The sequence below is a fragment of the Pipistrellus hanaki genome (genome assembly GCF_964339955.1).
Source record: "Pipistrellus hanaki genome assembly, chromosome: 11".
NCBI lineage: Eukaryota > Metazoa > Chordata > Mammalia > Chiroptera > Vespertilionidae > Pipistrellus > Pipistrellus hanaki.
In genome coordinates this window covers 24251451-24269403 of record NC_140513.1, presented here as the reverse complement: position 1 = coordinate 24269403, position 17953 = coordinate 24251451, and the positions used below count along the sequence as shown (strand labels likewise).

At 50.1% G+C, this 17953-nt stretch overlaps 1 protein-coding gene across 3 annotated transcripts in view; it reads left to right on the top strand.

The window, feature by feature from the left end:
- Positions 1-17953, top strand: part of TMOD1 (tropomodulin 1) — a 71751-nt gene that overhangs the window by 19377 nt on the left and 34421 nt on the right. For 2 of the 3 annotated variants that reach the window (XM_084898769.1, XM_084898770.1), the window contains exon 3: positions 16824-16980. The exons of the other annotated variant lie outside the window; for it this stretch is intronic. In XM_084898769.1, coding sequence (XP_084754895.1) covers positions 16824-16980 — 157 coding nt within the window. The remainder of the gene's footprint in view (positions 1-16823; positions 16981-17953) is intronic. 3 annotated transcript variants of the gene reach the window in all.

Genomic DNA, 17953 nt, shown 5'->3' with positions numbered 1-17953 from the left:
GAGGAGTTGGTTCCCTGATGAAATTGCTCAAGTTGACTAGAAGGCAGCATTGTTGGCCTGCACCATGGCTCTCTCTTAGCCTGGGTTTCAGTAAAAACTAGTGATGGCTGAAACCGGTTTGGCTCAGTGGATAGAGTGTTGGCCCGCGGACTGAAGGGTCCCGGGTTTGGTTCTGGTCAGGGGCATGTACCTTGGTTGCGGGCACATCTCCAGTAAGTGTGCAGGAGGGAGCTGATCGATGATTCTCTCTCATCAATGTTACTAGCTCTCTGTCCCTCTCTCTTCCTCTCTGTAAAAAAATCAATAATATATATATATATTTTAAAACAAAAACTAGCAATGAGGGCAAGAAACCACCAAGCTTCCAGCTTTGTTGCTATAAAATTATTCCGTTCTAATTCTACCCTAGATCACTGCTGCAAGAACAAACAGCTTTACAAAGTGAGAACAAAGGGGGATGTGGTATTGTAGTCAGCGCAGTGAACACGGCTCGGTTACCCGCCAGGCGCCAGGCCCGGTGCCGGCTGCCGATAGGGGGCCCGGCGGGCGTTCTGACCCGCAGGCCCTCGGTCCCGCGGGCAGCAGATGTCACATAAACTCCGTTCTACATGGGAGCAGGCCGGAGCTTAGGGAGAGGACTAATCCTTACTGGCGGGAGGCTTCACAGGACAGGCAGTATTGGAACCGGGCCGTGGGCTTTTCTAAGTCGAGAATAAAAACAAAGAATCCTAGGCAGAGGGAAGGCCGTGAGCACAGGGTCTTGTACAGAAGGGAGCTAGGGATTCTCAGCATGTGTCGGTGGAGGGCTAGTGGGCTTGCTGTCTCAGGATCAGGACAGATGCCAGGTGGCGGGGAGATGAGGGAGAGGCGGAAGGGGCTCACCTGGAGCCCTGTTGTCCGGCCCGGCCTGTGGTAGCGGAGTTCTTCTCTGACAACAAGAAAGGGGTCCTGCCCCTCTCCACCACCCTCCCAGCATATTGCAGGATCTTTGCTGTCCCCAGGGTGAAGCGCAGACACACACATACCCTGGGGAGCCCTCAAGGCCTGGGGCCTCTGGCCTTCGGGGCTGTGGGAGTTGCCCTGAGTCATTGCACAAGAAGGAGGTTAGTCTGTGACTGCAAATCGGGCAGACGGTGACAGGGTCAGAGGCAAGCACAGAGTGGGAGTGGGCAGGGGACAGGAGGAGGAGCCTCTCAGAACCCAGGGTAAGCCCCCAGGGACTGGCTGGTTCCCAGCTGGGAGCTCTGTTTCACCTGGAGACTGGCAGAGAGCTCCCACAGTGTCCCCACCCCAACTCTCGGGGTCCCTGGCCCCAGCAGCAGGTCCCCAGGAGGCTCCCTGGAGCCCTTCTCCCAGGGGACCTGCAGGAAGGGGTGCTGTGTCTCCCGGAGGGATGGAGACCCTGGGGCCCCAGAGCTCAGTGCGCCCGGTGTCACAGGACCAGGAGGCTCGGATTTCCCCGAGGGAGGAAGGAGGCTGTGTGTTTGGACTGGGCGTAGGCTGGGCAATTTGAGACCAGTGGTTTTGAAACGAACATTTTCAAAGACCCCTTTCTCTCTAAGTCCCAGGGAAAGAAAAGAGAAACCAGAGAGAGGAGAGGAGATAGCCAAGGCCAGTGGGCTTTTTGTCCCAGCCGCACAATCGGGCCCTTCACGGGAGTTGTCTCCGTTACCTGATTTGCAAGCCAGTGTGTGAGTTTTGAGAAGATCTCGTGGGCCTCCCTCCCTTCTGAGAGCACAGATTCCAGCTCACATTTCACCGCCCTGGCCCAGGCTCCGCAATCACAGCACGGGGAGCGGCCGGAGGTATGCGGACCGTGAGGGACATCGGAGCCGGCTGGCCCGGGCGGGCACTGGGGCCGGCAGGTGTCCAGCCCGCCCACTGGCAGAGCAGGCGCCCAGCCCGGCGAGGGAGAGGAACTCGCTCTCGGTCACACGTCCACACCGAGCCGGGCCAGACCCAGGCCCACCGTCTTCTCTGTTACGCTCTTAGTGGTGCAGCTACGACGTGAACTCTCAGGACAATATCCTCCTGTTTTAATTGTTGTTTCACACGCAGACACTGATCTTAGCACCTTGACAATATGAAATCATTCAGCCATCACCATAACCCTACAATGCAGACACCACTGTCATCCCCTCACAGACAAGAAGGTGAGAGAAGGCCCTGGCTGGGTAGCTCAGTATGTAAGAGCATCATCCCAACAAAAAACTGGCCTCGGTTATCTCCTCTCCTCTCTCTGAGCAGGTTCCATCCCTGGGATGACTCCTGGTCAAGGCACATACAAAAATCAAGGAATGCAAAAATAAGTGGAACAGCAAACCCTTCTCTGTCTTCCCCCAATCTATCTATCTATCTATCTATCTATCTACCTATATAACTGAGAGGTGCCCTAGCTGGTTTGGCTCAGTGGATGGAGCATCGGCCTGCGGACTGAAGGGTCCTGGGTTTGATTCCAGCCAAGGGCACATGCCTGGGTTGCAGGCTTGATCCCCAGTAGGGGGCATGCAGGAGGCAGCTGATCAGTGATTCTCTCTCATCATGAATGTTTCTGTCTCTCCCTTCCTCTCTGAAATAAATAAAGATATATTAAAAAGAAAGAGAGAGAGAGAGAGAGAGAGAGAGAGAGAGAGAAAGAGATAGAAAAGAAAAGAAAAGAAAAGAAAAGAAAAGAAAAGAAAAGAAAAGAAAAGAAAAGAAAAGAAAAGAAAAGAAAAGAGAACTGAGAAGTGTAACTTGTTCAGGTCCCAAACGCAGACAGTGGCTGCGCCCTGACCCTGCTCTAAGAGTTCGCGTCGTAGCCGCACCACCAGAAATTCTCATGGGAGCCTCGGGCCTGTCGTTGGGGACGGAGCTGTGTGTGGTCATCTTCCTTCCTTCCTGGGAACAACCTGAGGCGCAGACGTTCATGTTCGCGGCCGGCGTTGTTTCCCGTACAGGCAGGCGCCGGCCCTCTCGGAGTCCGGCTTCCTCTGCAGAGCGGCTGTGGCCAGCCCCGGGCCCTGGACACCCCTCCCGCCCTCAGCATCCATGCCTTTCTCTTTCTTTTCTTTTAAAAATTGAGTTGAAATGGATATACTATAACAACGTATTCGTTTCAGGTCTACCACATAATGACTCAGTACTTGTACATATTACAAAATAATCACCCCCCTACGTCTAACACCCATCACCACCCACAGTTACAATTCTTCTTCTAACCAGCCATGATTTTATGAGCAATGGCTGGCCGTCTTTAGTTTTTTTTTTTTTCAACTGCAGTTGATATACAATTTAATGCTAGTTTCGGGTGTATAACATAGCAAATAGGCATTTATGTAACTTAGGACGTGGCCACCCCGATGAGGCCTGGCAGTCCTGGTACTTGAATTTAGCTCAGGCTTCAGGGGGTTACGTTTTCAATGATGCAATTGTTAAGCCCCGGTGTCATGTGGCAGAGTCGAGTACTCCGAGTTGGAAAGCAGCTATGTTTGCAGCAGAGGACTCTAGACTCGTGTTCGTTTGGGGGAAGGAAAAAAGAAAGAAAGAAAGAAAGAAAAGTCCCCGAAGCCTCCTGTCTCTCTGGGGCCTGGAAAAACTCGAGCTTATCATGAGATTGCTCACTCGGACTCCCCAGGAGAGGAATGCTCCATGTGCTAAAAGTATCCGCGCTGACCGATTCCCCAAGAGGATCTGCCCTTTCTCGTCTCTCCGGAGTTAAGTGGATGCTGCTCTGAAGCCGAGCCAACTCCTCGGCTCAGATTGCCCTTGGACGAGGCAGCGGGGAGAACAGGCGATGCAGCAGGCGCTCCGGAGCGGCCAGTCACGCGGCGCACAGCATCGGGGAGGTAATAAACCTGAGGGAAGGGATGGTATTCCTTGGACACCCTTCAGGCCAGCGTTACACCTGCTGCCTCCAGCCGTTTGCCAGGCCAACCAAGTGCTGCCCCAAGCAGATTTGGAAAAGGGAACACTTTATGAAAGGTATCAGGGAAGGGAGCCTTGGAAATATCGTTTTCAATCTGAGTGTCCGTCATGTGCTCAGTTAAAAGAGTGGAGTGTTTTTATGACTGAAGTAGGAGAGACATGCTCTTAGGGGCCATTTGGGTTTGCAGTTTTATGGCCTGATGTGCTTTTCCGGAAGCTGTAGGGTCCCCTGGTGGTTAACGTTTTCTGGGGATGCTGTGGGCAAAGCCCCATGTGGATCATCTCCTTTAGTCCTCCGAGAGGCTTTGTGACCAGCCTCATTTTGAATGTGGGGAAACTGAGGCTTAGGGAGATGAAGTAACCCTCCCAGGATGCAGCACGGAGGAGCTGGGGGTCCAGACTCGGCGGGCGTGACCCGGTAGCCTGGGCTGTTCCCCACGGCCCGCTGTGCACACGTGTGCAAGGGGCCTGCGCATTACCAGCAACTTGTTTTTCTCAGTCCGATGTCCTTTGAAGTTATGTTATTGTTACTATAAATATCAATCTCAAGAAAAGAAGGAAAGCACCAACCCAAAGACTTTCATTATCAATGTTGCTTATTAATGAGGCTTTGGGAAAAAGGAAGATTTTTAAAAAAATATATTTTATTGATTTTTTTTTACAGAGAGAAAGGGAGAGGGATAGAGAGTTAGAAACATCGATGAGAGAGATATCGATCAGCTGCCTCCTGCACACCCTCCACTGGGGATGTGCCCGAAACCAAGGTACATGTCCTTGACCAGAATCGAACCTGGGACCTTTCAGTCCACAGGCCGACGCTCTATCCACTGAGCCAAACCGGTTTCGTCAAGAATATTTTTTTAAGTACTAGTATTTCAGTAAAATAAATAAATAAATAAATAAATAAATAAAAATAAAAAAATTTGCAGGAGGGAAGATGGTAGAAGTAATTCCAACCGTGTGAAGAAATTGGGTCCTAAGAGTTAACGTTGAAGACAGCCATTGGGAATCTGTGACACGTCATAACCACAGAAACTGCCATGGGAAATGATGGGGCCCCTGCAAAGCCGGAAGTAATGATAGCAATAGCAGCAGGAAGGACTATTGTTCTCTCCTGAGGTCGTCTTGCATGCCAGGTGCTGCTCTCTGTGTGCTGTGGGGACCCTCACACGAAACTTCTTCAAGGACCCCAGGAGGCGGACGCTCACAGGCTGGGGTTAGCACCATTCTCAGATAAGGAAGTGGGTGCCCAGAATCACACAGCTTGTCAGCGATAGACCACCTGCCCTCCTTCGCCCCACGAGGCATCAAGAACAGAGAAAAGGGGCCATGAACCATAGGAAAAAAGGATGGAGGAGAAAACCTAGAACTGTAGGATCTCAGAGCTAGAAATACTCGTAGGGCCTACCTAACCCTCCCTTCCCCAGCCGGCACATACATACATGCAGCACGTAAAGAACCCCTGATCTCAGGAGTCCCTCTTGGACACGTGTCATGTACTTGGTGTTTCATGGATCCCATCAAACCTCGTACCATCCTGTGAGGGAAGTGTTACCAGGACCATCTCAGTGATGATGAAAACTCGAAGCAAGAACAGCCCTGAAGCCCAGAGAGGGGACAGGACTCGTTCAGGGTCACACAGCGAGTCGGCCGCAGAGCCCAGATGAGAGCCTGGGACTTCCTGCGCCACCACAGGCCTTTCCACCGACTCTAATCGGAGCGGCATCCTCCCTGCTCATGCCCAGATCGTGACCTGTAAGCGGGGGGACCCCCTTGGCCACGAAAGAAACCGCCAAGTTTGGTCCACGGGGCCGTGATTCTGCCTTTGTAACACAAACCGGCAGATTCACAAGCCCTGGGACAGAAGTAAACAGTTGAAATAGAAAGAAATAAATCTCTGTTCTAAAAATAGGCGCATATCCTTAGAAACTCTGCGGGCTGTTCACAGAGCCAAGGATGGGCCGGGGGGGAGGGGGGGGCAGTGCGGGTGAGTGGAGCCAGGTGTCCGTGTGTCCCCACCCTGCCTCTGCCTTCTGACCCCAGGTCCACCTCCCCCTCCCCCCTCTCCAACCTCCCCAGAATGCCCTCTTTTCCCCTCCAGCCCCCTCCTCTCTGCTGCCGCTTGCTGGGGGACTTCTTGGACCTGGAACCCTTCATTCACGATGGAATCTTTTCATTTTTTAAGGCTGAACTTCCCGCCCTTCTCTTGCTAAGCCTTCCCGACACCAGCCCCGCGAAGCCCCCAGCACAGCACCTGCCGCAGAGGATGCTGGGCCGTTTCCTTTTTGATGGTGACATTTTTAATAGGAAACATTCTAAACATATAGGAGAGTACTGAATATACCTATACTAGTATTCCCATCATCCAAATTTAACAAATATAATTTTTTTTTGTATCTCATTTGATTCAAATCACCCTTGAAAAGAAAAATAATCCCTATAGATAAAGTTTAAACCCAGTCTCCCCCACCCTTGCTGTTTCTTCCCCATCTCTCCCACTCCGGTGAACACTTTCTGTTTGAGGGGCAGCAGACCAAACACCCACAACCTCAGGGAAGTCGTAAACCTGGAGGAAGGAAGATGGACCCGTTCGGGTCATCTTCTACTTTTCCACTCTTGAAAGCGACGTGTACCTAAGAAAGCTTTGACTTAACCTTCCAGGAAGAGAAGCAGCAGCAAAGCCCGTGGTAAATGGCCACTGCTTCTTGGTCTCTATGTCAGAGACAATAGGGAGTGGTGGGGACTGGGGCAAACGGGAGTTCGTGTTTGACTAAAGGACACCTAGTACTCAGTGTCACCAGTTGTTGACATCTAATTTTTCAAGAGATACTGGAAATCTGAATTTTTATGTAACAAGTTTCCTATTTTGACATTTTGGCAGCTCATTCAAACACGTAGACCAAAACAAACCACATTTGGGCATTTGATTGGACTGTAGGCTTCCCATGACCACTGCATTCCGGGCGTTGCAGTGGAGGAGCAGGGCAAAGGGAAAAGGAAAGGAGAAAAGCCATTATGCAAGGGCCTGGTACAAGGGAGGTGAATGGACATCGCCACTGGGCACTTCTCATATCTTTGGAAGGAACTTAGTTTCATGCATGGTTCAGCTTAGCTGCAAGGGAGCCTTGGAAATACAGTTTTTAATCTGAGTGCCCGTGTGCTCAGTTAAAAGAGCGGAGTGTTTTTATTACTGAAGTAGGAGAGACATGCTATGACGGACCGTTTGGGTTTGCAGTTTTGTGGCCTTTGCCAAAAGCTCTAAGGGGGAGTGAGAGGAGATAGTAGGGGTTTAGTTGAATCCAGGCCAAAGGAAACATCACAAAGATCTTACTCTCTCGTTGGCCATTCCCCCAAACCCCCATTAGTGAACTCTGGTCCCATTTGGACACCCCTACCCAGATACCTTTCATAATGTGTTCCTTCTTCCAAACCTGCTGAGGGCAGCAATTGGGTGACCTGGCAAACAGCTGGAGGCAACAGGTGCAAAGTTGACCTGAAGGGTATCCAAGTAATACCATCCCTTTCCGAGCTGGAAGTGGGTGCCCAGTGCTTGGTGCTGGGGATTCAGAGAAGACTAAGGTGCACTCCAGCTGGCCTCTGAGGGGCACCGAGGCTCCTCAGGGAGAGAGCAGAGGTATAGATGTGCTCCAACACAGACTGGGATGAGCATTCTGGAAGACCTGGCCAGATGCCTAGGGGAGTTTGGGAAGAGAATTGCCAGAGCCATGTGGGAAGCACTGCAAAGGCTGAACAGGGTGCCTGAAGGGAGGGTTTTGAAAGACGAATGCAGGGGAGGAGGAGGAGGGATGGAATTCCAGGCAGAGGGCACAGCCCAAGCAGAGCACGGCAGGGTAGAGAGCAGGGCGTGACTGTGGAATGCAGAGTAGCCGGCAGTGGCTGAAACACGGCACACTTGAAGCCAGGAACGAATCAGGAGGCTGAAGTAGGTTGGAGTCCAACCGTAAAGTGCTCCCCATGCCTGGCTGATGAACTTGGTCATGACCCCGCAGGTCAATGGAGGTGCTGAGCATTTGTATGTGTTGGGGAGTGACAGGGTCTGAGGCTCATGCTGGTGAGGTCAGCCGGCTGCTGGGAGCGGGGAAGAGTAGAGGTAGAGAGGCCCAAGGAAAGGAGACCGGCCAGGAGGTAGCTCTGATGGTCCCAGGAAGGCATGATGGACGGAACGAGGGTGGTGCCCGTGGGATGGAGACGGATCAGAAACCTGGATTGCTGGGCTCGCCAAAACCCTCCCCTAGCAAACCGTGTCCCCTCATTCTGCCATGCCTGTGTCTACGCTGTGCTCTCTCTCCCACCGTGACACCACTTTCCTCTCTCCTCTTCGTCTTGCTGGTTCTTACCCGGTCCCCTGGGTCACACTCAGGTGGCAGATCCTCCGAGAAGACTGTAAGTGGAGAGGGACACAATAAGCTGCTCACAAGAGGGTGTGTCTCCTCTCGCTGGGAGCCAGCCCCTGTGGAGCAGGACCACACATTCATTGTCTCAGGATGCCCCGTGCCGGCACAGCAGGGAATGTGCCGAAAAGGGGGATCAGGAGAAAGCCAGGGAGGGGAGGTTTGGCCCCACCGTGGGCCATGCATGCCAGAGAGAGTCAGAGTGTGTGGTTATGACCAGTACATCCCACCATCAACCATTATTGGGCTTGCCAAAACCAGTTTGGCTCAGTGGATAGAGTGTTGACTTGCGGACTGAAAGGTCCCAGGTTTGATTCCCTGCAAGGTGTGGGTACATCCCCAGTGGGAGGTGTGCAGGAGGCAGCTGAGTCAATATTTCTCTCTCACCGATGTTTCTAAGTATCTGTTCCTCTCTCTTCCTCTGTGAAAAATAATATATATATTATTGACTGGGCTTGGGCCACAGGATGCCTGTGGAAATCAGCACCAGTGCCCTGTAAGGTTGGTGGTGGCAAGTAGCAGCTCTTGGGCTGCACCAGTCCTGCGGCGAGGTCATGATGGTTGAGCCAAAGACCTGGATCTTTCTGGAGAAAAGAGAAGATGTCCAGCGTGTGGCTGTTGGGGCTGGGTGTGTGTTTAGAGAGAGGGCCTCAGAGGTTTGCGCCTTGCTTGTCCCCTCTGTGTCTGGGGCATGACTGGGGCAGCCCCTCCACACTGCCAGGCTGAGTCCCCATGTGTGACAATGAACAGCGGAAGCCGCTGAATGATTTCTGGTGGCCACACGAGAGCTGCTGGTTGGCAATGCAGAGCTGCGCGCTCTTTGTCTGGTTGGGGCCTGAGGGCCCAGAGGGCTGCATTTCACACAAGGGAAGCACACCAGGCAGAAAACTGGAAAATAAAAGTCCTCCAGACCATCTGGGGGGGAAAAATGGGAGGGGGGGTTGTGTCAAATACCTTATAACAGGTAAGTGGATGACTGACTTCTGTAAAACGTTCGGCCGGGCTGCCGTGGTGGAGGGTGGGGCGTGGGGCAGGGGCACGCTGAGCTGCTTTGAAGCAGGATGGGGAGAGAAGTCCTGGGAATTCTGGGAAGTTAAGCCTCCGGGTTTCTCTCACCCCAGGACAGTACCCCCACGCCTCAGTCTCTTTGCCTGTAACGTGAGACTAGATTGATAAGGAGGGAGCGCTGGCTCACTTACGCAGGGAGAGGAGCCTGGCGGTCACATGCGGCCACACCTGTTCCCAGGATCCGTTCCTGGAGGAAGCAGGCCTGGGGGGGAAAGCTTGCTGTGGCTGCAAGCCCAGAGCCCAGGCTCTCAGTCCAGCATGTGACCTCGGCGAGGCCCTGCCCCGCCCTGGCCCATGGCGGCTCCCGGCAGCCCGTGAGGTTGTAGCCCACGGTCCATCCTCTTCTATCTGAGGAGCTGTGCCTGGCTCAGCCACAGGAAAGAGACCCAGGACTCCTGCTGCCCAGGCCCAGGGGCATATTTTATAACCCCTTGTTCTTAGGCACAGCTGTTTAGCTGGGGAAAGTGATACACTTGTCACTGTGAAGGTCAGGGGGGACATTTCATATGTGGTTAGCCGCCAGTCTGAACCATGCAGACTGCTCCTTGGGCCTGCTATTTATATACAGTGCAGTTTCTACACAAGCTCGGGCGTCCCGGCTGGGTGGCTAACAAGCTGTGTGACTTTGAGCAAGTGGCTTTAGTTTTCTATGCCTTGGTTTCCCCAGCCGAAAAATAAAAGAATTGGCCCACAGGCCCTTTGCAGCTCTGAGCTGCCAGGAGTCAATGTTTCTTTTAGTAAGTTGTGTGTGTGTGTGTGTGTGTGTGTGCATGTGTATGTGTGTTGCCTGTATGTGCACATATTATGCACGTGTACATATCTGAACAAGCCCTCAATGGTGCTGGCCGGCACGGTTTCTCACGTAGCCCTAACTATCTATAGCCATGATAACGGTGCAGACACTTGATATTTGGCCTCCCTGGCACCTGTTGGAAGGGTGTTAGCGCTCCTCACAGCACAGTGGAGGGTTTATCAAAGTTTCCATATCCTTTGGACAACTGGGCTCCAGAGTGTGGCTGGGAAAATTAGACCAAGATGTTAACCGCCAAGCTGCACATCTCAGTTATAATTTTATGACATTGAAAAGGAAGTGACCCTTTAAAAATATACGAGTAATGGGGGTGGGGGAAGCAATGGGGCAATAAGGACACATATGTAATACCTTAATAAAGAAAAACAATAAAAAACATTTTAAAAAAGCAAACAAACATGAGTAAGGCACTACAAGAAGAGATTAGTTAATCCCCCCCCATGATTATTTCCAGGAACATATTAAACTTTTAGTGTGTTCTTAACATTAAAAACCCTTCTGTAAAAACCTATGTTTATACCCCTTTCTTCCTCTAGAGCAAGCCTGATGTGGGCAAGACACTCACTAAATATCTATGGAATAAATGAATGAATATCTTGACTGTCTTCTAATAGAATTTTAGTCTGATAGGAACCTTAGATCAGATGTGGCAGAGTGGACTGAGTCTGGTCTACAGATGTGTTTTATTTTGCCAGAACATTGTTTTGAAAATATTTGGATCATGTGTCAATATTAAAATCAAGAGATTTCACACAAAGATAAGTACATCTAATAACATCACCCACATTCTTTAAATATATATATATTTTTATTGATTTCAGAGAAGAAGGGAGAGGGGGACAGAGATAGAAACATCAATGATGAGAGAAAATCATTGATCGTCTGCCTCCTGCATGCCCCCAACTGGGGATCAGGCTGGCAAGCTGGGCATGTGCCTTGATTGGGAATCAAACCACGACTTCCCAGTTCATAGGTCAATGCTCAACCACTGAGACATGCCGGCTGGCATCACCCACGTTCTTACATGGAAATACGTTGCTGGGGCCTCCAAAGCTCCAGTGTAGCACAGTCTCCACCACTCCAATATCTAACAGCTATGAGTTTAAGCTGAGATCAGAGAGCATCTAGACATTCCTCCTCCTAAAAACCAACACTAACTTTCCTCTCCGGAAATGACAAGGTCATCCAGGCATTAGTCACTGCCTTTCTCGTGTGAGTAAATGTGTAGTTGTAAGTAAGGACATGAACACACGCTAGGGTCCTATGTACCAGAGCTTTCTCCCAAAGCCAACCTCCCCCATGACCCACCTGTCATTGCACTAACGGTGTAGTGTTACATGTGCATGTGAATACAGTCCCCTAATGGCAGCTGGTGACTGTCCTGAAGGAGCCGGACTGATACTTGCCTTCGATCTAACTATAAAGGAAGCACGTGCCCAAATAATGTGCTCTGTGCACATTGTAAGATTAGGAGGCAGAGACTTACATTCCTTGAAGTTAGATGATTCTGATTACCCACAGGCACCATAGACGTATATAACCTTTACAGGCAACACGGAGGCTAATTATTCTTTGCTATTCAGTAAAGCAGACTCCTCTCCCCTTAAGGATCTTGATTAACGTAAAATCTAGAGCAATACCTTGTTTTCCACACATGTTGTCATTGAGGCTTTTCTCTCTTTTACTTTACTTCCTCCATTTACCTCCCACCGCCCGGGTTAGTCCAAATCAGAGAGCTCCGTGGGGGCCTGGCCTCACCTGTGAGCACACAGCCCTGACACACAATACTCACTCCCCGGATGTTTGTTGAGTGAGAAGGAATAAAGGGAGGAATATACATTTCCACGCAAACACGTCCACCCACTGGTCAGAGCTCCCATGGTGGGGGAACCCTCCCCTCACCTGTCAGATGCCTGGGTCTGAGAGTCCGTTTTAGGTTCTAATAGTCATGACCGACCCAGGGCAGTATTTTCTTACCCATGTAACTCCTCGACAACAAATTCGCATGTTAAGGCCCATCCGGTCATAAAACAGGACACCGTGTTATAACGTGCCCAGCTCTCACCCGGCCAGTCTCTGCGTCACTATTGGCCACTGGCGCACACACAGCCTTTGTCCTCCGCAGTCCTCAGCCACTTCGTTTAGTTATTGCACTCGCTTTCCTTTTTTTAGATAACATATGCCAATGTTACTTTTTTTTTTAACGTATACTGTAATTCATATGTCATAAAATTCATCCATTTAAACTGTGCGGCTCAGTATTTTTAGTGTATTCACAGAATTATGCAACCATCACGATGAATTTTAGAACATTTTCATCTCCTTAAGAAAAAGACCCATACCCATTAGCTGTGACTCCGTTTCCCCTCCACCCCCACCTGCTCTAGGCATCTGCTACCTGCTTTCTGTCTCTATGGATGTGACCGTTCTGGACATGTCATGTACATGGAATCAGACACTGTCGTCCTTTGGGCCTGGCTTCTTTCACTTGAAAGCACAATGTTTTCAAGGCTTCTATGTCGTAACAGGTATCAGTACTTCATTTCTGTTTATTGCCAAATAGTACTCCGTTGCATGGATACCACACCTATTTATCCATTCATTGTTTGATGGACGTGTGAGTTGTTTCTACATTTTGGCTATCATGAATAATGCTGTTATGAACTGGAGAAGTTTTTGCGTAGGCATATGCTTTCATTTTTCTTGGGTATATGCCTAGGAGTGGAATGGCTGCATCAGATGATAACTGCGTGTGGAAGCTTTTGAGAAGCTGCCAGGCTGTTTTCCAACAAGGCTGCACCATTTTACATCCCCATTAGCAGTGAATGAAGGTTCTGATTTCCCCACATTCTTGCCAACATTTGTTATCTGTCTTTTTTTGTCATAGCTCTCCTAGTGGGTATGAAGTAGCATCTCTTTCTATGTTTGATGTTCATTTCCCTGGCGACTCATGATGTTGAGCATCTTTTCATGTGTTTATTGGCCATTTTTATATCTTCATTGGAGAAATGTCTATTCAGATCCTTTGCCCATTTTTAGATTGGGTTTGTCTTATATTTTTAGTTGTGAGAGATCTTTATGTATTCTGGATGCCAGACTTCTGTTAGATATATGATTTGCAGTTTCCCCCCCAATCTGTGGGTTGTCTTTTCACTCTCTTGACAGTGTCCTATAAAGCGCAAGCATTTTAATGTTGAGAATGTCTCATTTATCTATTTTTCTTCTGTTGTTTATTGTTTTAGTAGCATATCTAAGAAACCATTGCTTAACCCAGGGTCACAGAAATTTATGCCTATGTTTTCTTCTCAAACTTTTATAGTCTAAGCTCTTATATTTAGGTCTTTGATCCATTTTGAGTTAATTTTTGTTATATCACGTGAGGTCACATGCCATTTTTGAAGATAAATTAAAATGAGAAATCATCGGGACTTTTAAAATATGCAGCTGTCTCTGATTTTAATTGAAGATCATGTTATGGTTCATTAAACATATTACTTAATGGGAAAAATTAATTCCTAACAAGGCTGATATTCTCCATAATTACTTTAAGAAATTCGTAAGCCAAGAATTGTTAGAAAAGGCCTTTGACACGCTTTGTTTCTTTTTATTTTATTTTATTTTATTTTATTTTATTTTATTTTTATATATTTTATTGATTTTGTACAGAGAGGAAGAGAGAGAGATAGAGAGTTAGAAACATCGATGAGAATCATCGATCAGCTGCCTCTTGCACACTCCCTACTCAGGATGTGCCCGCAACCAAGGTACATGCCCTTGACTGGAATCCAACCCGGGACCGTTCAGTCCCCAAGCCGATGCTCTATCCATTGAGCCAAACCAGTTTCGGCTGCTTGTTTCTTTTTAAAAATCAACTGCTTTCAGTAGAGATTTAAGTAAATAAGGCATATTTTAATGTACTATATAGATAATATTTTTAAAAGTATTAAAAACATGTCTGTTTTCCTCTTATAATGACATGGGCTTCAATTTAACACAGTGGTTTTCAATCAGGAGTGATTCTGCTCCCCAGAGGACATCTGACGGTGTTTGGAGACGTTTTTGTTTGTCCCAGCATAGGGAGGAGGGTGTGTGTCACCTACTGGACACAGATGCTGCTGAGCAGTCTGCAGGGCACAGAACAGCCCCCAACAAGAGGACTCACCCAGCCCCAAACAGCAGTTGTGCCTGGTTGAAAACCCTCCTTTAACTAAATCAGTGGCTCCTCTCAGCTATATTCGAGAAGAGATGTGAGTTTGCAAACCCTTTTCCCCTCATTTACAACCTCCTGGTTTTCTGCTGTCACAATCCTGAGCCTTCCAGAGGCCAGAATGTGCCCCGGAATCTTAATGGCTACCACAACCCCTTACAGACAAAAGTCTTTGAGGATCATGGGGGAAGCGCTTGTGTTTGTTGCTTAGTTTATTTTGTACTTGCGTGTTTTCATTTTTGAATCTTAAGGTATATTTGGATAAGTCTTCCCCTGTTCAGCATGCGTATGTGGGTAGCCCAGTTTCCTGTTAAAATGTATTTTATCTGAACATAGAACAATAGTTATAAGAAGTAGTTGTGAGTGCTTGGCACTGTGCTAAACACTGATCCCGCATTATGTAACTTAATTTTCTCACCAACCCTGCGTGACTAACATTCACGTATTCCAGCCAGACACGGGAGCACAATGAGATGCGACCGTGCCTGTGGCTGGAATACGTGAGTGTTAGTCACACAGGGTTGTTGAGAAAATTAACAGGGCATGAGCTTGAGGGGGTCCACTGGGAGGTGCAGGCATGTCACAGAGCATTGGGTCACTCATTACGGGTTGTCACAGAGAGAAAGTTAGGTTGTTCTCGCCCTCGGTTAAGTCACAGTCAGTGCCCTGCCATGGGGGAGAAGGAGCGGACCGCACGGCTAGCCAGCCACACGAGGGCCATCTCACCTTGGGCATGCCCACCGATGCCTGGCTCACCTGTGGCCATCACCGGTCCTGCACCCGCATATCACAGTGGACAGCATCTGAGGACTGCTGCTTAGGGGACGCTGGGGTGTCTGTGACATTTCTTAGGTTCTTAATAGTCACCCTAATCCATCAAGGCTTAAATGCTACCTACTGGCCATCTACTCACAACGTGCTCCAGCTCCCACATGTCTCTTCTGACTTGTGGCTTAAGTCCACTTGCATGTACACCAGCACCACGCCCCGAGCCCCTCCCTATACATGCCCAGCACTGAGCGAGACCTGCTCACCTTCAGTCTCCCAGAGTCCGGGCCACTCCGGTCCCCTGATCTCACAGGCACTGCTCTTCCCGGAATAGCACTGTGGGGTTTCACAGCGGTGAAACATCTTGTAAAACATATAGACTGCCATGAATCTGTGTGCACATAGCTCTCTCCACATGCCTGGTATCATTCCCTTCTCAGAGGGGTTTTGGGAAAGGAGCCCTGGTGAGGGTGAGTGACGGAAGGTATGCATTTTGATGTACAAAGATCGGAGATGGAATGGCTGCCCGGTTAGGCCACATTGGGGGTGTGGCAGGAAGTGAGGTGAGATTCCGCTCACATCTGCCTTCCAGGTGTCCTCCAGCACCGCCTCGAGTGAAAGGGGGAGAGAGCAGTGATTAGAACTGACGATGGCCCTCCTCCCCCAAATCTAAAGAACACCTGTCCCTGAAACTCCTTGGGCAAATCCGTCCTTGTTCTGAGCCTCAGTGTCCCCTTGAAGGATGGGTACACACATCAGACAATCTCTGAGCAACTTTACAAGTACAATATAAACTCTTTTTTTTCAACTATGAATGTCTAAGGTATTGGGGGCTGCATTAAAGGGAAGCCAAACCCCCCTACTTGGGAATCTGCTTTCATAGGAAGCCCACCCCTAGAAGCCTGCCCACGTTGGGAGGAGACACAACAGTGATTGGTTGATGCTATCTTTCCTCAGAGGCCCATCTCCAGGGGCGACGTTCAAAATATTTAACAGCCGGCATTGCATGAGCACTGACTGTCAGGAAGGGAGAGGGAACTGGCCGGGCCTTCCCAGGCTGCAGCCTGAAAGCTTGCCTCCCCCACCTGGCCCGCCTCGCCTGCCCGTGCACCTCTCCCACCTCACCGCCTGCTGAGCCTTCACCGGTTGTTGTTTTTTTTGTTTTTTTTTGGGGGGGGGGAGGGTCTGCCTCTTCCTGCCTGACTCTGCATCCAGGGCCCTCACTCAAACCCCTCGGCCTTCTTCTCTCCCCGATTGCTTATACACAGCGGCTATAAATATCCCCCCGCCTCCAAACACCAGCTTCATCATACGTGTCACTCAGCAGATGCTCTCGGAGCATCCCTCCGCGCTCAGCCCCGGTGTTGGCTGACCCCTCACCCTCTCGTCTTCAAAAACCATCAGAGGCTGAAGAACCCAAGGAGATCAAAAGACCTAGCCTCGCTCTGCCCACGCCTGTTGCATGACCTTAGACGTGTCCCTGTCCCCACCAGGTGTCAGACTCCTTACGTGTAAACGAGTGACTTGCGCCCCATTGTTCATTGTTCTGGAGAAATGCTCGTCTTCAGCAGCTGACCGCTCTCTCTCTCTTCTCTCTCTCTCTCTCTTTCTGTGTCTCTCTCTGTCGCCCGGGCTGCCACCTCCACTGTAGAACGCACTGCTGCCCGCAGGCCTGAGGCAGAAGGATCAGACCACCAAGGCGCCCACGGGCCCCTTTAAAAGGGAGGAGCTCTTGGATCACTTGGAAAAGCAAGCAAAGGAGTTTAAGGACCGAGAAGATCTGGTCCCCTACACAGGGGAAAAGCGAGGTACCGAATCATGTTGCTCTTACGAATATGTCCCTCTCCGTGAATCGCTGGGTGCCCGCTGTATGCCAGGCCCTGTATCGAGCCCAGTGTGACAGGGCCTCCTTGCCTACATCCCTGCCTGGCCAAAACACAAAAACCCAACTCTGCACGCATTGCTGATGTAGATTTATGGTTAAATCAGACCAGTGTAACTCCTCCCTTAATCCCCTTTAACTGGGATTCCCTGCTTATTTTTTTATACAAACCTAGACACTTTTGAAAATGATAGAAGTGATCATTAATTGGGATGTCAGCACATGAGACCTAAACAAAGCCCATTCCGTGCAAAGCAAGAACAAGAGAGACCCTCTCTCTCCCCAAACCATCCCTGCTCTTTCCCCGAAGTTCCTCTCTCTGGCAGTTGCATTTCTCCTTCCTCCATCCGTGCCTCCACGACTCTGCCCCAGCCTAAGGCGACAGAGAGGCAGTCCTGACCACCCAGCCCTCCGAGGGCTTCCTGTTGCTCTCCAAACTGTTCTCCTGCCCTCTTCCATCACGCTCGCCCTTGCTCAACTCCCCGCTTCCCACAGGCCTGTGAGCGCTGCTCCGCCTCACCACCAGGCAGGCATTCCTCTCCCCTCGGCCTGGGGTGCTGGCCCTGCTGCCTGCTCTGTGCTGCCTTCCTGCCCTGCCAGAGGCATCGCGGTTGGAAACAGCCTGGAGCAGGGTGCATTCGGTCGGTCGCAGTCCTGGCACTACCCCTTCCTCTCTGGGTGAGCTTAAGTAAACTGTTAAACCTGCTGGGCCTCCGTTTCCTGGTGTGTACATGGGGCCGGGGAAAACAGTATGACCAGCTGTGAGGCTGAGGTAAGACTAGCTAGCGCTGGACCCATCCTGAATGTGATGCAAGTATTAGCTGTGAGTGCCCTTCCGGTCTCACCTGTCCTGATCCTCTCTCCGGGAAGCCTCTCCTGTCTCCTGGGTTTAGGACGTG